Here is an 18,103-nt window from a genome sequence, read left to right as displayed (position 1 = left end):
GCGTGTATGCCCACCCCTCCCCCCCCCCATTCGATTTAAGCTGTCTTCATTTTCCACTTCACTTATCTAAAGGAGATGTAAATTCTCTAGATAAAGTACTGGAAAAGCAGCTCCCATTCCAAGGCAATTTATCGTAAGGTATTTTAAATGACACTTTTTTTTTGTCCATTTGAAATATATAAGTTGTACTATAACAAAAATAAATGAACAAATAGATAAATTTAAAAAATCAAGAGTGATGTTAATTACCCATTAACTCAAAGGCCAATTAATAGACAAGGTAAGAGATAAAACTGATGAAATTATCTCACTGTCGATGGGAAGGCAGGAAGAAGAGGAAGAAAAGAGAGCCCTTTTGAGAAACAGGAAGTAGAAGGAGACATTTGCTTATAAAAGGAGAAATCAGGCTAGAAACTCTCAGGTTAAAAGGAGTAAACTGCAAGTGTCCTCAACTCGGCTGGCTTTGCCTTCCTCTGAGGTTCCTGGAAATGACTAGCTCGAGTTTGGATAGCATTGAAAAGGTAAGTTTTCTTCAAATATAATTAATTTTACTACAGGGTCACTTTTCAAAGCCTTTCTGGAACTCACTTATGTTTCCCTCTTGCCACCAATCTTAGTTTCCGGACGTAAGAAACCTCCACCTTGGAATCTCCTTCTCTTTGCTGTAGATTATTACTTTTCTTTCATGTGATTGTGGCCCTGTGCATTTGAGTGAGAGTAAAAAAGAGAAATAAAGATTTTTTTTTAATAGTGCAAAGTAAGAGATTTATTTTTGCAGAAGGGCATGGTGTAACTGGACAAGATAAAAATGGTAAAAAAGTGGAGAGGTACACTAAAAAGAATGTGGGAAAGGATAATGTGGATAAAGCCAAAAAGTGAAGTAACTGACTAGTTTCTTTCCTCCCGGAGTGAGAAGTAACCTGCTCCCATCAGCCTTGGTGTCAAATGCATTTTCAGACTAGGTTTGGGGCGCCCTGGCCTGGAGGAGGGGATTAATCGAGGTTTTCGTAGGTATTTACAAGGCTGCTGTACCAGGTTGGAGGTCTGAATTGGCCAGCATTAAGTGTTTGATTGTGAGCACATCATATAGCTGCTTTGAGCCCCCATTTATCTCTAGAATAGAGTAATATTCCCCCAATAATATCAATATTTTTTTGAAGCTGACCATTGAGTGTGTGTGAAAGTGCTTTGAAAAAGTGGTAAACAAATGCAAAATCCCTATATGCAAGCTAGGAGTTGGAGAGCAATAGGAAGCTATTGAGATGATTTAAATAGGGAAAGGGGGTGGCTGCATAAGCTCCCGCTTGGCTGCTGTGGGAAAAGTGTTACAATAGGGCTGGAATGGAGTTTATTTACTTTCGTTTTGAAAGTTTGGAGATTCACTCAAGCATATGTTACTCCCTGGCATTGTTCTTTTAATTTCTAAGACTTGGTTGCCTAATTTTTAAAATAGGAAAAGTAATGCTATGAGGATTAAATGAGAAATACAGGAAGCACCTAGCACAATGCATGTTAAGTGTACAAAACCAGTAAATGTTACTTCTTACCTGCCTACTTTATCTTTCAGTCATTACATCACAAAAAGAACATTGAGGGCCCCATTTGCTGAGTGAAACAGATACATTTTCTCCCCTTGGGTCCTGGGGCAGAAATAAGGCCCAAATCGCTTGAGCTCAGAAAGCTCTTAAACTGGACTGGCAGGCAGGAGCCAGAGTGTTGAGGAACGCATGGACTACAGAGGGAGGTTTTTGTTTTTGTTTTTTCCTTTTTAAAAACTTTATTTATTTTTAGAAAGAGGGTAAGGGAGTGAGAAAACGAAAAACAGCGGTGTGCAAAAGGAACATTGATCAGCTTTCTCTTGCACAACTTCAGTTGGGGACCTGGCCTAGAACCCAGGCATGTACCCCAACTGGGAATTGAATGCGCACCACCTTTTGGTTCTCAGAACAGTACTCAACCCACTGAACCACAAACAGTCAGGGCTACAGAGCAAGTTCTGTCATTACCCTAAAAAGCAATGATAAGCCATGGAAGTACTTTAAGCAAGCAGGAGAGCAATCTGAAGAAAGAGTGGAGTTAGAATGGATTTTGGAATAGCAGGAGAATTTTGCACATGCCAGTGAGAATGAATGACAGCTTGAACTGTGAAACGTGGTGGAAGATGGGAAAGCAGGAACACATTTCATACAGATTTAGGAAATAAAATGAAAGTATTTAGTGTTTTAGCTGATGGAAAGAAAGGCCATGAGGGAAATGGTTTCCACAAATGCCTTCTATTTCCTTTTTGTACTTGTAAATCTGTTTTTGCTGATTTCCTTATTGTTTTTTTTTAAGTCTAGTACAGGGTCTGCAAATAAACATCAAGTTTAAGGAAATCTCAATACGTTTTTATTCCATCCACGCTCTCAGTTTCTCATTTATGAGTTGTGATTTGAAAGTAATCAATTTAATTATATGCATCAAATAAGAATCGGAGATGGACCTTTCTTTTCCAGGATTTCTTTGAAGATAAATTAGATGAAGAAAGTGTGATTCTCACATTGGTTCCAGTTAATGAGGAACATAATGAAGAACATCAAATGGAACCAAGTGTATCTTCAACCTCAGGAGCCAACCTGAGGATGCCTGGGACAAACAATATAGGTATGAGGACAAGGATTGCTCAGTCTGCCATTTCTCCAGCTTTGGGAAGCCCAGGAAAAAAGATTTTTCTTTATTCTTTGACCATATAAGGCCCAGCTTAAATTTCACTTCAGTTACCTGTAGCTTGTCATTTGCTAAGTGAGCATTATGTACTGCCTTGCCTTTAAGACACACACAAAAATCGGCATGTAGAGTGCTTTGGACAGAGCATAGTCTTGTGGGGTATCTAGATATGAGTTCCAATTTCCAACCAGTGAAGCTCAATCTTCTTTTCATTTTGGTTAATACATACTTTCAAACATCTTACAAAAAGTGATTCAGCTTTATTGATATTAAGGCTTAACACTGTAATTTTAAGGTATACAAAGTGATGATTCATGCACATATATATTGTGAAATGATTACCAAAATAAGGTTAATGAATGCATTCATCACCTCACACAGGAAGCTTTTTGTCCCCCCTGTGGTAAGAATGTTTAAGATCTACTCTCTTAGCAACTTGCAAACTTACAATAGAGTATTGCTAACTATAGCAGCCATGCTGTACATTAGATCCCTAAAACTTACTCATCTTATAACTGAAAATTTGTACCTTTGGATCAACAACATCTCCCCATTTCTCCCATCCCAAACCCCTGGCAACCACTACCCTACTCTCTTTCTATGAGTTCTGCTTATTTAGATTCCACTTATAAGTGAGATCAGAGTGTTTAGAAGACAAAACAGTTTTGGAAAACATCTAATATTTCATTGGTGAGTAATTACTGATCAAACATCTAGCAGTTATTAATAATCATAACCCTTTGTGTACTCAGTGCTTCATATAAAGGCATTGAATAAATATTTTCAGAATGATTTTATTTTGGGGGCCAAAAATAAGGACTGAAAGATGAAGGAGATAATAACAAGTTACAACTAGGCAAAGTGAGTTGAGACAAGCTCCTGTAGAGGCAGGCTGACAGAATGGAAGGCCACTGTTGGTTGGGGTGCTTTCTTTGATTTCTATAAGTCTAAAATCTAGACATTTTGGAGGAGCACACCAATATAATGTTCTATTAGGTGGTGTCAATGACCACAAAAACAACAGGTTGCTGTATATGTAGTCTAAAAAACATGGAATTTTGAATGTCAAAACGTGTTCAAGTCCTGGGTCTGCCATTTTAATGGAGATGTGATTTTGGGCAAGTCCTTTGATTCTTGAATCTATTGCCTATTTGTAAAATGAGGAAAAATATTTGTTGTGTGTATCTGCAAATTGGGATATAAGAAATAAGTGAAAACTTAGTGAAATTATAAAGAATCTTACAATTTTTTAATTACTACTACTTTGGTTTTCTTTTTTCAGTTTATCTCCCTCAAATGAATGAACAATTCAAAGATTACCCTAAAACAATTCTTCCCTTGCCAACCATTTTGCCTTCATTTAATAAAGTACGTTGTGATACTTTGCGGGACTGGTGCCAACAAATTAACTTGAGCACTGAAGGCAAGGTGAGTACATTTGTGGGAATTTCTGCTGCTCAGAGCAAATATTAGAAGCTTTGTCAAATTGACTCTGTCCCCTCCCCCTTAATTTTCTTAGAAAATAGAGATTTACATGAGGCTGAAGGAACATGCTTACTCTGAAGAAAAACAGGTGAGTGAGGAATATGGATACAGTGTAAAGGTGAGTTGTCATTGTGAATTGTTCCTCCTCTCCTAGCATCTCTACATTTGTTGTACCTCTAAGGCAAGGTTTCTCAATCAAGACTATTGATGTTTTGGGCCAAATAATTTATTTTATTTTATTTTATTTTATTTATTTATTTTATTATTATTATTTTTTTTTTTAGAGAGGGAAGGGAGGGAGAAAGAGAGAGAGAGAGAGAGAAACATCAATGTGCAGTTGCTGGGGGTCATGGCCTGCAACCCAGGCATATACCCTGACTGGGAATCGAACCTGCGGCACTTTGGTTCACAGCCCGTGCTCAATCCACTGAGCTACACCATCCAGGGCAAATAATTTATTTTGTTTTGGGAGCTGTCCTGTGTATTTTAGTATGTTTTGCAGACTAGACATCCCTGGCCCTTACCCACTAGATGTCAGTAGCAACCCTTCCTCCCCTACAGTTTTAACAATCAACAATCTCTTCCACTTGAGAATCACTACTCCAAGAGAACTAACATACCTAAACCCTTCCCATGCTGACCTACCTGGGTCAATGTATAGAGATGATAAAATTGACACAGAATCATTATAGCAGCACTTCACTGAATACTCATCATGAATCCCATTTGCAGAGTACTGCCGGAATACCACAGGAGGATACCTTGCAGTTCGGTTCGAGGAAATGCAAGATGGTGACCAAGAGAACAAGGAGTAATAAAAATTGTAAGATGAGTAAGAGAGAGAAAGAGACCAATACAGTTGAAGTGATAACTTCAGCTCAGGAGGCCATGTTGGCAGCATGGTCAAGAATTGCTGCAAGAGCCGTGCAGCCTAAGGCTGTGAATTCATGTTTCATTCCTGTTCCTGCTGAGAACTTTCTGCTGCAAACATCTGGTAAGATCAACCTTAAACAGTGAGTACCATTCCAGAAAAAGATGAACTTTTATTAGTCTAATACCTAAAGGTATAGTACAAGGAAAACAGTTAATGTATCTGTACTTTGGATATTAGGTTCATAGAAGACTTATCTTTTGATTGTCAAGTTTTGCCTGGCTGGATTTCTAAGCCAGGTGATTGAGCTTTCTTACCACTAAGCCGAAGGCTAAGTTGGGAAGAAAGCATAATCTGGTAGGTAATGTGGTCAGCCACAACCCAAGGTCTTCTGCATTTTTGTCTCCTTTCCTTCAAAGCTTTCATAAAACTTAGTAAATAAGAAGGCAAGCATTTGTGTAGCCTTGGTTCAGATCCTTGTTTTAAGACTTCAATGGTTTGTGGCATTGGCCAGTTCTGTTGTAAGCTCCAGTGTTCTAATTTATACAATGACTTCACAGAATGATTGTGAGACTTAGGAGATACAATTTGGCACGTGCAAAATATGGAATAATAATTAAAATATTTGGAACCCCTGTCCTCTTAAGAAATCTTGAGATAACTTGGCCCCACTTTTCTCTTACTTCTCTCCCCTTGATATTTTTGTTTTCATTTCCAGCAGACCCTACCTCAGGTCAGCACAAAGTCACCCTCATTCTTTTTTGCTTGAGTTCTTTTTCTCTCCACCTCATTTCCAAAAGTGTTCAGTATCCTCTTTTATCAAGGGCTGACTTGTATAGTAAGGCACGTTTTTTATTACACAAGGAACATAGCCAAAAAGAAGACAGAAGCTAAAGTTGGCCTACTGTCTGATCTCTAAGCTGCACTCCCTCCTGTGAACAAGAATAGGCAACTTTTGCTAATTTCCAAAAAATTGTTCTCCAGTCACAAAGCTGTCTCTGGAGAACTGCTTCCCCAAAGATGATACCTCCTTCAAATTTTCATTAATGTGCCATATGAGCTAGTAGCATCACACACTTATTCATCTTTTTAGGTCTTTTCCATTTAGCAGTTATTAAGCACCTACCATGATCCAGCAGAGTGCCTACTCACCAGATATACAGTGCTAAACACAATCAATCTCTACTGTTGTTTTATAGCCTGACTGGGGAGCTCTTATGAATATTTAGGCTCACAGTTACTGTTCCTTTCTCTCAGTTTCAAACACTTGATAACTTACCTTGTTTACCTTGTTTTTTCTTAAATATCCCTCTCCCCAATTATATTATTCCTTAGGCTTTTAAACAAAGATCCTGTGCATGTTTTGTTTTATATATATATTTGAAGCAGTACAATGTCATAACTAGGCAAATCAGCCTTGAATTAAAATATCTGGACCCATGTATTGGTTCTGGGGAAATTATAATATTTCATACCACAAGCTTCAGTTACTTTATCTGTAAATATAAAAAGTAAATAGGAGGTAAATATTAATAACATTCTTAATAAATATAGGAATACATGTAAACAACTTAGCAATATTCTGAACCCAAAACAAGCATTTTAAAAAGTTAATTGTTATTATCCCTAATGCTATATAATTTGTGAAGTTAGATTATAGTATCTTTTGATCTACAATTTTTATGCTTCTCATTCAGTTGATTCATCAGCAGAATATAAGGACAAAGCCAAGAGTGACTTGCTGAGAGAGGTTGAATTGGGGTGCAGTTACTCGATCTTAACTGTTTATATTTGCTTCTCTTTCCTTGCTAGGTGTCAGGTGGTGTGTGGTCCATGGCAGACCTCTTTTGGGAGACAAAGAGGGGTGGGTTCGTCTGCAATTCCATGCTGGTCAGGCCTGGGTGCCTGAAACTCCCAAGAAGATGATCTCTCTCTTCCTGTTACCAGCCTGCACTTTCCCATCCTCAGACCTAGAAGATAATATGTTATGCCCTGAATGTGTTAAGAGGTAAACCCTAATATTTTTCTGTATGGTACACCAAAAAGTAGATGTCAAGGTGGGTCTCTGAATAATTTAGTACAAGAAAGCAGAGGACAAATATACTGTTTTCTTAATTTGCCAGGTCAGGGTTATAGATCAGACACAGATAGGAAGGAAAAAGAATTTGGTAGTGGATTAAAACTCAGATGAATGAGGCTTCCTAGCCAGCTTAACAAAGCATCTGACACGTTAAGAGTATTAATTGCCTCAGTTTTAGAGACCTGTTTTAAGAAAAAAAATATGTCAGATATATAGCTGGGGATAAAAAAATTAGTAAGGCAAAATCCATGTAGCGTGATAAAAAGATACTGTGAAAATATGAGGGTAGTACCTATATTTAGAGTAGCTTAGGGAAACTTCACAAAGGATTATGTTTACTGAGGAAGATCTTATCAGTTGGAAGGTAATAATTCAGATATTTAGGTGTGGAAACAACCCATACAAATACATGGAAGTAAAAGAACATGACATACTTAGAAATTTCAAATAGATCTGTATGATTGAAGCTTGAATTGACAAGTAAGTCTAGGAAAGGGAGGAATAGACCACTAACAGGTTTATATCTGTAATAAATGTCTCATAATATTATTTTGTAGGTCATAATTTCTTAGTCATTTTTGTAACACAGACTACCTTGAGGCTAAATAATGAAAGCTACACACTACATACCCACTGTTGGAGAAAATATGCATTGGGCATACACATAAACACTGTTTTAGATTTAATTAGACTATAGAACTTCTAATGTTTACCCATTAGTACAAAATTCAGCTTTAGATGATTTAATTGGTGGAGGTAATGTAGGATGGGTATGGAGGGAAGCTAAGGTTTTTTGTTTTTTGTTTTAAAGATTTTATTTATTTATTTTTAGGTAGAGGGGAAGGGAGGTAGAAAGAGGGAGAGAAACATAAATGTGTGGTTGCCCCTACTGGGGACCTGGCCCACATCCCAGGCATGTGCCTTGACTGGGAATCAAACAGGCGACCCTTTGGTCCACAGGCCTGTGCTCAATCCATTGAGCCACACCAGCCAGGGCAAGTTTTTGTTTGTTTGTTTGTTTGTTTTTTTTAAGGAAGTGTATTGATACCTTGCAACAGAAACAAGATTGGAGGGTAAGTAGGAGATAACTATAATAATTCTGAAAAGATATAATATATGACCTTGGCAAAGAATTTAAAGAGGAATGGGACAAATTTAAAACGTAGGGGTAAAAGGAAGGGGATGCTATCTTACTAGATGGAGGAAAGGTGGACATCTGTCTAGTTCAGTGGCGAGGTATATGATATGTGGTACATGCTTGACATGGGTCTAAAGAACTGAGATAAGTATGGGTTAGAGGAACATTTTTGGGAGTCATTAGCATTTCAGTTGCATGTAAGAATGTGTAGGAATTAAAAAGGACATAGGAAAGAACCCTAAGGAGAATCAGTATACTGATGGCAGGTGAGCAATGAAGACTGTAAAGGTACAGTTTATAGGTTGGGACATAAGTGAGAAAAGGAAGTAAGAGGCAGAATTTCAGAGGAAAATGGTTGGCAGTGAGATGGCCATGTAAGATTATGAATAATGCAGTGCTGTTGAGAATGTCAATTTAGGAAATAATTTCTGGCCTTTTTGAGAGTGAGTTGAGAGGGTCAATAAAAGCAGAAATGTGATAATGACAAGTTAGGGTAGAGCATCTGAAGGACTATGACAGAACATACTGATAATCTCTACTACTCAAGTGAAAAGGAGGAGATGGAAGTTAATTGAAGTAATAATATCGAGGGAACTTTCTTCCTTTCTTTTTCTTCTTTTTATTTTTTAATGGGAAAACCATAAGCATGTGTGAATAGATACGGGATGTGGGAGAAGCTGTGGGAAGGGAAGGGAGAGTGTAAAGATATAGAAAGTGCCCTGGCTGGTGTGACTCAGTGGGTTGAGTGCTGGCCTACCAACCAAAAGTTCACCAGTTCAATTCCTGGTTAGGGCTGGGTTGTGGGTAAGGTTTCAAATGGGGCCAAGGTTCCAAGATGGGGCCATGTGAGAGGCATGTTTCTCTCACACATGGATGTTTCTCTCCCTCTTTTTCTTCCATCTCTTCTCTCTAAAAAAAATAAATCTTTTAAAAAATGACAAAGGACGTGAAACGAATTGTAGTGTACAGAATATGAGGAATGATATTAAGTGGGCAATCTTGTTCCATTGTTTACTACATCAAATTCTTTTCCCCACCCTTCTTAGGTGAAGGTGGGGTGGTAACAACTCAGGAATGCTAGGAGAGGATTACTTGTTTTGTCAGTCATTTTTAAGGGGTGGTTTGGAATGGTTATCTTATTCTAACAGTTTCTTAAAATTCTTTTTTACCTTGCTTTATAGGAATAAAAGGATGATGGAAAAATTAATTAAAATGAAGAGGAAGAAGAAACCTCGTTTGAATATACCCACATAATTCCTTTGGGATGGGGCATGTCTCAATAAAGAATAAATGGTGGAATGCTCACAGCTAAATTGACTTGTATCCAAATGATTGCTGTGTTCTGTTCTGGACAACTCAGTGTTGCTTGATGCCTTGAGTACAGATGTGAATGTCTGGATTCTGTACTCAAGGTTTGCCAAAAAGTGACTGCCACTGCTGCTTCAGGTATTTAGGTATGTAGAATATAATTTGGTTTTGTCCTAATTAATAGATTTTTTAGCAGTTTTAGGATTTCAGAAAAACTGAGCAGAAAATAATGAGTTCCAAAATTCTGCCCCCTCTCCCACATTCCCCCTACTATCAACACCGTGAGTCAGAATGGTAAATTTGTTGAACTCACGTTGACACCTCATTATCACCGAAAGTCCATAGTTGACAGTAGGGTTCACTCTTTGTGCCTTACATTCTATGGGTTTTCACAAATATATAATGGTATCCACCATTATAGAGTCATACAAAATAGTTTCACTGCCCTAAAAATTCTGTACTTTTATTTAATACACCCTCCTCCCAACCTCTGAGCCATTGATACTTTTTACTGTATCCATAGCTTTACCTTTTCCAGAATGTCATATAGTTGGCATCATACAGTAGCCTTTCCAGATTGACTTCTTTCACAGCAATATGCATTTAATTAAGGTTCCTCTGTTTTTTTCACAGCTTGATAGCCCACTTTTTTTTTTTTTTTCATTTTTTAATTGATTTTTTAGAGAGAGGGAGGGAGAGAGGAGACATTTGTGTACAGGTTTTTGTGAGCATAAATTTTCAACTTTTGGGGGTAAATACCAAGGAGCATTGTTTTTGGATCTGATGTTAAGAGTGTTTCGTTTTATAATAAACTGCCAAACTTTCTTCCAAAGTGGCTATCCCATTCTGCATCCTCACCAGCATAAAGTGTTGTCAGTGATTTCAATTTTGTGCATTCTAATAGCTGTGTAGTGTTATCTCATTATTTTAATTTGCAATTTCCTAATTACACTTGATGTGGACCAGCTTTTATTTGCTTCTTTATCATCCATATATCTTGGGTGAAGTATCTGTTCAGTTCTTTTACCTATTTTTTTTTAACCTGGTTATTCATTCTGTTATTAAGTTTTATGAGTTCTTTTTATAAAATTTTGGATGGCATTCCTTTATCAGATAAGTCTGTTGCAAACATTTTTTCCCCAATCTTAGGCTTGCGTCCTCATTTTCTTGATTAATTGGTGTATTTAGGTCATTGATAATTTAAGTGATTGATAAGAGATGGATTGAGATATTTTTCATTGCCCTCAATTTTTAGTTTTTTGTCTTCCCTTTTCTGATTTTAATTGAAGCATTATATTATCTACTAGTAAAATTAAAAAACAACATCTGGATACAGAAAAAGCATTTAACAAAATCCAACAATTTTTTCATGATGTGAAAACATTCGGTACACAAAGAATAGAAAGGAGCAGCCTAAACCTTATACAGGTCACCTGTGAACAGCTAACATACTGAGTGGTGAAAGGCTGAAAGTATTTTTTCCTGAAGTCAGCAAAAAGACAAGGACGCTCATTTTAACCACTTATGTTCAAAATGATACTGGAAGTTCTAGCCAGAAAAGTTAGGCAAGAAAAAGAAACTGAGGTCACCTAAATTGGAAAAGCAGAAGTAAAAACTGTCTATACACAGGTGATATGACATATGAAAAACTGAGGAATCCTTCAAAAACCTGTTAGAGCTAATGAACAAATACAGCAAATTGTCAGAATACACAAATCAAAATCAATTGTATTTCTATATACTAGAAATGATCTGACAATTAAAATGATTTCTAATAGCATCAAAATAGCCTATAATACTATTAAAGGAATAAACTTGAAGAAGTTATAAGCCACATTGAAGACAACAAAGCATTGCTGAAAGAAATTATCTCAGTTCATAAGTGTGGTAAACAGATCAATGTCAATGTAGAAACATGTTTGCATTTTTCTTTATTTTTAGAGGGGGTGGGAAGAAGAGAGGGAGAGTGGTTGCCTCTTGTATGCCTTCTACTGGGGACCCAGCCTGCAACCCAGGCATGTGCCCTGACTGGGAATTGAACTGGCAACCTTTTGGTTCACAGACTGGCACCCAATCCACTGAGCCACACCAGCCAGGGCCATGCTTGTATTTTTTTATACTGCTAGCATATGCATTTTATATATTTTATTTAAAAAATTTGCACCAAACAAAAGTTGAAAGAATAGCAATAATTTACAATGATCATTTTTCCCACATTTTTAAAAAACTTCCCATTTGTTTTTTATTGATTACCCTGCATTATAGAGTAAACAGATACATTCTTTGCCCCTAAGTGCTTTTAGCATGCTCCCTGTAAGAATAAGGGCATTCAGCATAATCTGTCACTATCAAACGTAAGAAATAGTCATTTTATAATAACATCTTGCCCTGTTCTGGTGGCTTATTTGGTTGAAGCATCATCCCATGCACCAAAAGGTTGCAGGTTCCATCCCTGGTCGGGGTGCATGCAGGAGGCAACCAATTTATGTTTCTCACTTTGGTGTTTCTCCCTGTCTTTCTAAAACATATTCTCAGGTGAGGATTAAAATAAACAAAAAAAAAAAAATAGCACCTACTATCTAGTTCCTATTCAATTATTGTCCACAGAATATGTTTTGTACTTTAAAAAATCCAGGATTCAATAGTTTCAGGCATTTAATTTATCACAACTATCTTCCTCCTTCCTTTAAATCAAATATCTTTTCTCTATAATATTGTGTTTGAAGAGAAAAGGTCAGGTTTCTTGTACAATATCCCACATTCTGGATTGTATTCTTGTGGTGTTCTTTGACTAATTCTCTATATTTTCTTTAAACCCAAAATTAAGATTAGAGACTTAATTCAATTAAGATAAAACATTTTTAGAAGAATATTTTATACATAAGATTGAAGACTTCATATTTCATTGTGTAAGAAGATCCATAACTCAGATTGTCTCGTCATTATATTAAAAAAGTTACAATTTTATTTCAGTGATGACCACCTTATTTCTCCAAGGTGCAAGTGCAGTTTTCACTTTCAAATTTATAAATACTTTGCAGGTATACACTTTTGCCACCATAATAGGACTATCTTGCCCCTTCCCCCCAACTGTCCACCCAGTGAATTGTAACATCTATGGTCATTCATGTCTGAATCAATTATTGCATTGATGGTTGCAAACTCTCACCAGTATTGATTCATTTTTTTTTTAGCTGGAATTCTGTAAAAAAGAAGGAAAAGTCTCCTTTTAGACTTCCATTCTGGCCTCATGAATTTAAAATATTTTAAAAATTAATTTATTTTTTATTAAAAATTAAGTTTTAGTTATGTGTTATGACCAATTAATATTATGATGCATTAAAATATTCTTGGATTCAATAGCTCATATTATTTAAAATTGTATTACATGAGTAATTAACTATCATATTTCTTTTTTAAAAAAATTTTATTCATTGATATTTTAGAGATAAGGGACTCATAAAGGGGAAGGGAAGAAAGCAAGAATGGGAAGAGAAAGAAATCAGACTTTTAAAAATTCCTTTTTAAAAAGATTTATTTATTTTTAGTGAGGGAGGGAGAACAAGGGAGAGAAACATCAACGCGTAGTTGCCCCTTATGTACCCCTACTGGGGACCTGGCCCACAACACAGACATGTGCCCTGACTGGGAATTGAACTGGTGACCTTTTGTTTCACATTAGCCAGGGCAGAAATCAGATATGCATGCTGGAACTGGGAGCATAATAAAAGCCTTGGCCAATCTTGAAGAAGTTTTGGAGCTAAAATGTCAAGGTTGTTCTCACCTTGGGTCAAAAGTTTGTGCTCTATACTCTAGCCAAATTAGTTACTGGGTGTTGGTTCCTTTGGTTAGGCCAAAGCCTGGGGCATTTTTTCTCAACTGAGGGCAGGGATCTCCCAGGGGCTGAGGGCTGGAGGCTGTCTCCTGATAAGATTCCCTTTCTGGGGGTGGGGGGGATGGGATCTGGGCAACTCCTTTCCAAGGCCACTACAGTTGGTTTCTGATCACCCTGCCGTGTTATTTTGTTTTCAGTTTCCTTAATTTCTATTATCTTTCTTTACTTTCGTTCCTCCATGTTTCTTTGAATATATTCAGTGTTTCTTTTTCTGGCTTGAGTTGCAATTTTCCTTGAGTTAAATTCTTGGTTCATTTGTATTTATTTTAATCTTTCTTTTTTATGAAATGCTTAATGAAATTGCATTTCCTTGCTCAGGAGCCATGCTAGTCTTCTTTGTATCATTCCAACTTCAGTATATGTGCTGCCAAAGTGAGCACAGTCCTTCCGTTTTCTGATCAATATTTTTAAAGCTAGAAGTGTACTCATAAGAACTACTTTCTCTAATTTTGGGAAGTTCTTAGTTATTATTTCTTCAAATGTTTTCTCTCTTCTATTTCTTTCTCTTCCTCCAGGGTTTTTACTAAATACTGTTAACTTTCTTCCATCATAGCTCTTACTTTTATTTCATAATTTTATCTTGGGTTTGTGTCTGGAAGGCCAGGAGTGGTAAGACATTCGCTAAATGGAAGGAATCCTGAACAAGGAGTTCTTAGACCCTTCCTTCTCTTCTTCAGACAAGCCACACAAATGCTCAGAATAAGTATGTGCTACCGTTAACCAGACACAGGCACCCTGAGAGGGTCTGCCTAGGGCCAGCTGTAGTGTGTGGGTTCTTGGTGTAGGAAAGATTTTACAACACAAATCCAGGTGACTATGAGGATCCATTAAAGCTGGTGATGGTAAAACAAAGAAGGGCTTAGCACAGAAAAAGCAATGGGAGAGTCTAGGCTGGGCTGCTGTAGCTCACTGGGAAGTCAGGGAAAGGGGGTTTTGGGGTCAGGTTCAGGGGATTAGCCTGGGCCCAGCTGTCAGCTGCTTATTGCCTTGCAGGGGTGTCCAACTGGCAGCCCACAGGCTGCATGCAGCCCAGGATGGCTGTGAATGTGGCCCAACACAAAACTAAATTTACTTAAAACATGAGAATTTTTTGTGATTATGTGTTACAATATATTTAATGTGTGGCCCAAGACAACTCTTCTATTGTGGCACAGAGATGCCAAAAAGTTGGATACCTCTGTTAAGAGATGCATACCTGTGAAGAAAGAAGTGGGGGGAAGAGAAGGAAAAAGGATTGGTATGGGCTGTTCCCTAGAGGGAGAACATGTGTGCAGAGGGTCCTTTTTATTGAGGTTTTTTTTCTCTTTCTTGAAGGAGGGGAATTTTAGGGAAGGTCTCGGGGAGGTTTCAGTAGAATATTCATCAGTTCTCCAGGATTGGTCAGTGACAAGACGGCTTCTTTAGTTATTGCAGATTTGGTCCTGGCCAAAGCTCACTCCATTTTCCTGCTTTTCTGGGCCTGGAGCTCAAATACAACAGGCCTAGATGTTATGTCCTAGATTTTATTTCCAGGAAGGAAAGGTGAGTGGAGGAGTTGTCTTAGGGGTGAGGTCCTTGTTTTCCCAGTTTTGGCCCTGCCAGGCACAGGTGACCACCTATCTGCACCTGGCTGTAGATTACTCAGCCATTGTGTTCAGCTATCTTCTCAATTTCCCTATTCCACTTGCCAAGGAATTTTCCTATCTTTTTAGTATCTCATCTCACTACCATAAAAGGCAACATCTCTGCTCCTCTGCAAGCCAGCAAGATTCCCACCACCTCTAGGAATATCCAAGGAGAAGATAAGCCAGTGCATGTCATTCTTCTCTCCAGGTCATGGTCTCCTTTGCCTTTCTTTTCTGTGAATACTTACATATAATCTACCAACAGCCAGTGGCTTCTATCTAATTATTGTACTTTGTCCAAATGCTTGTATTGGATACCTGTGGGTTTGTTTTGTTTTTTACCTTCACCCAAGGACATTTTTTTTCATTGTTTTTGAGAGAGAGGAAGGAAGAGAAAGAAACATTGATGTGAGAGAAGCATTGATTGGCTGTTTTCAGAACCACCCATGTGGGGGATTACACATACCCAGATTGGGAACCAAACCCACAATCTACCAATGTGCCCCGACTGGGAATTGAACCCATAATCTTTGGTTATGCAACAATGCTCCAACCAACTGAATCACACTGACCAGGGCCATACCAGTGTTTTTAAACTTAGCTGCTTATAACTTCTCTTGTCTTCCTCTGGGGCGGGGGTGCAGGGAAGGGAGGTGTTATGGTCCCAAGTAAACACTAAATTTCACCCTTTACACTTTATTACTTATTTTTTTTTGAACTCTACAGGCTTGAGAATATGGGTGTTTGTGACCTGCAATATATTTTGCAGAATTCAAGTGAGGCTACCCTGAACTCCGGCTCCTGATGGCTAACGGCACAGTTGTTCTGTTGTCAGTGTTTTACTCGTATAGGGAGCACCAGTTGGCAGGGAGACTAGAATAGAAAGATCAAATGTCACTTGAAAGCTTTCCCAGTAGAATGCTTAGCAGGGTTTTCAGGGCAAAATAAACTTAGGGCGAAGTTCTATGAAGTCTGTCTTTTAAGTGTGACAAACTGAAAATGAATGTCGTTTCAGAGTTGTGATATTATTAATCTTACCTGACTACAATATACAATACCTGACTATATCGAGGAGGATAAAACGGCTTAATCAAAACACTCCTTACCTTCTGTTGCTTATCTACTGTACAAAGGCAAATTAGTGGGTTTGTGGGCAAAATATAAACTAACGTTGCTTGAAAATGAATTTGTTTTTTACTAGGAAGTGATTTTAGATTTTTTTAAAAGAGGCTTTTCTAAAAGCTTACACTTTCTTATTAGCAAAATGTACTTTTTGAAACTCTGAATGTTCCAGAGTTAAGGATTATACTTTTTTTTTATTTGCCCTTGAAGTTAGACAATGGTATATGAGGTAATGAAATGTACAGCTGCCTACTCACTGCATGTAAATGAGTGTCATTGGGACATCCCAAGAACATTTCCCATCTTCACTATTGAAGATTAGAATCCCCTATGCCTGTCTTCAGCCTCCCTGAATTTTAAAGGCAGAGTGAAAAGAATATCAATGTTGGAATTGAACAGAACAGTGGTCAAATTCTGGTTTCCCCACTTAACAGCTCTGAGTCCTTTCTCACCAGTAAAAGGGCAGTGAGGTTTCTTACCAGGCTGGTTGTTGTTGTTGTTGTTTTAGTTATTTATTTATTTTTATTGTGGTTCAAGTACAGTTGTTTCCATTCCCCCCCACCCCCCACCTCCCCCTGCCAACTCCCCCCAAGCCCAGTCACTCCCACCTCCCAGCCCCAATTCTACTCCCCTTTGGCTTTGGCTTTGTCCATGTGTCCTTTATATATTTTCCTGACAACCCTTCCCCCTTTTCCCCCCATTATCCCCTCCCACCTTCCCTCTGGTTACTGTCATTTGTTCTTAATTTTAATGTCTCTGGTTATATTTTGCTTGCTTGTGTGTGTGTGTGTGTGTGTGTGTGTTTTGTGAGAGAATGCTTGTAAAACTCTTTGCAGAAAACAGATCTTTAATAAAAGGTAGCTATTATTATTCTTAGTAGACAGGAGAAAGTGGGAAAGGAAGGAAAACCAATGCCATTGTCAGGCAGGAACCTTGGAAAATGATGAAGGGTTTATAGCAGGAACTGAGATAGCACTCTGTCTATTACCATTCATAGCAATTTCCTCCCAAATAGTCTGATTTGTCAAAGAAATAATCCCAAACTTTCTTCTTCATTTAACTCTACTGCTTGAAATTTGTCTTTCTCTCTCTGCCACTGTCTCAATAGGAAGTTCATGTCTGTTCATAATCTGTTATTTTATTTCCAATTTATTTTTTCAGATTTCCCAGTGGAAAATCTCTACTCCTGACTGGCAGTAGAGAAGGTTTTATCCTTGTCCACTTGTAGGTTTCAGTCCCAGCTGTCCTCCCACCTTGCCCTTCTACCTCCAGTCACCTGACCTTTCCCTGCCGCACTCTTTCCAATACAAAGACTAAACACCATAGCTCTATCCCCACATGAGTGTTGCTTCTCTTGTTTTCTGAATTCTTGTTGTATTTACTGCCTTTTATGGTAATTTAACTTTGCATTAAGAATATCACTTGTTGCCCTGGCTGGCGTAGCTCAGTGGATTGAGTGCGGGCTGTGAACCAAAGCATTGCAGGTTCGATTCCCAGTCCGGGCACATGCCTGGGTTGCAGGCCATGACCCCCAGCAACTGCACATTGATGTTCCTCTCTCTCTCTCTCTCTCTTTCTCCTTCTCTTCCCTCTCTAAAAATAAATAAATTAAAAAAATTTTTTTAAAAAGAATATCACTTGTCTTTTCAATAAGAGTGTTTCATCAAGGCAGTGATCATACTCTTATACCTCTTGGTGTCCAACCAAGATGTTAGTACCTGTAATTTATATTCTTTAAGAATACTATAAAAGGACTCCGTGGATTCAATTACCCCTTCACTAATAATTTTGATACTTCATGTAAAGAACTAGTATTTCCTTATCCAAAAACCACATGGGTGTGCAGTCCACTTAGCTATTTCTGCCTCAAATACTATTTTCTCCAAGTGATTAT

General features: G+C 37.9%; 1 protein-coding gene and 1 non-coding gene across 2 annotated transcripts; one reads left to right on the top strand and one right to left on the bottom strand.

Moving 5' to 3' along the window:
- The first annotated feature begins 369 nt into the window (after positions 1 to 369).
- On the top strand, positions 370 to 9,593 carry DPPA2 (developmental pluripotency associated 2). Its single transcript, XM_036018060.1, has 7 exons — positions 370 to 521; positions 2,496 to 2,643; positions 3,989 to 4,134; positions 4,226 to 4,279; positions 4,924 to 5,185; positions 6,875 to 7,070; positions 9,462 to 9,593. The coding sequence occupies exons 1-7, from the start codon at positions 489 to 491 to the stop codon at positions 9,532 to 9,534; spliced, it is 912 nt and encodes a 303-aa protein (XP_035873953.1). The 5' UTR covers positions 370 to 488; the 3' UTR covers positions 9,535 to 9,593.
- A 4,166-nt stretch (positions 9,594 to 13,759) lies between these two features.
- Positions 13,760 to 13,863, bottom strand: LOC114491196. Its single transcript, XR_003684005.1, has one exon. It is a non-coding gene; the product is annotated as a U6 spliceosomal RNA (small nuclear RNA).
- Between the last annotated feature and the right edge of the window lie 4,240 nt (positions 13,864 to 18,103).

This window comes from Phyllostomus discolor, chromosome 2 (assembly GCF_004126475.2).
Source record: "Phyllostomus discolor isolate MPI-MPIP mPhyDis1 chromosome 2, mPhyDis1.pri.v3, whole genome shotgun sequence".
NCBI lineage: Eukaryota > Metazoa > Chordata > Mammalia > Chiroptera > Phyllostomidae > Phyllostomus > Phyllostomus discolor.
The sequence above is the reverse complement of the archived record's forward strand: the minus strand, read 5'-3'. Positions and strand labels throughout refer to the sequence as shown.

What these genes read in the sequence shown, in the direction of transcription:
- DPPA2 (XM_036018060.1), top strand. Translation starts at nt 489, where the DNA reads ATGACTAGCTCGAGTTTGGATAGCATTGAAAAG. An exon ending in GCCTGGGACAAACAATATAG is followed by an intron (nt 2,644 to 3,988) that starts GTATGAGGACAA and finishes TTCTTTTTTCAG; the next exon opens with TTTATCTCCCTCAAATGAAT. An exon ending in ACTTGAGCACTGAAGGCAAG is followed by an intron (nt 4,135 to 4,225) that starts GTGAGTACATTT and finishes TAATTTTCTTAG; the next exon opens with AAAATAGAGATTTACATGAG.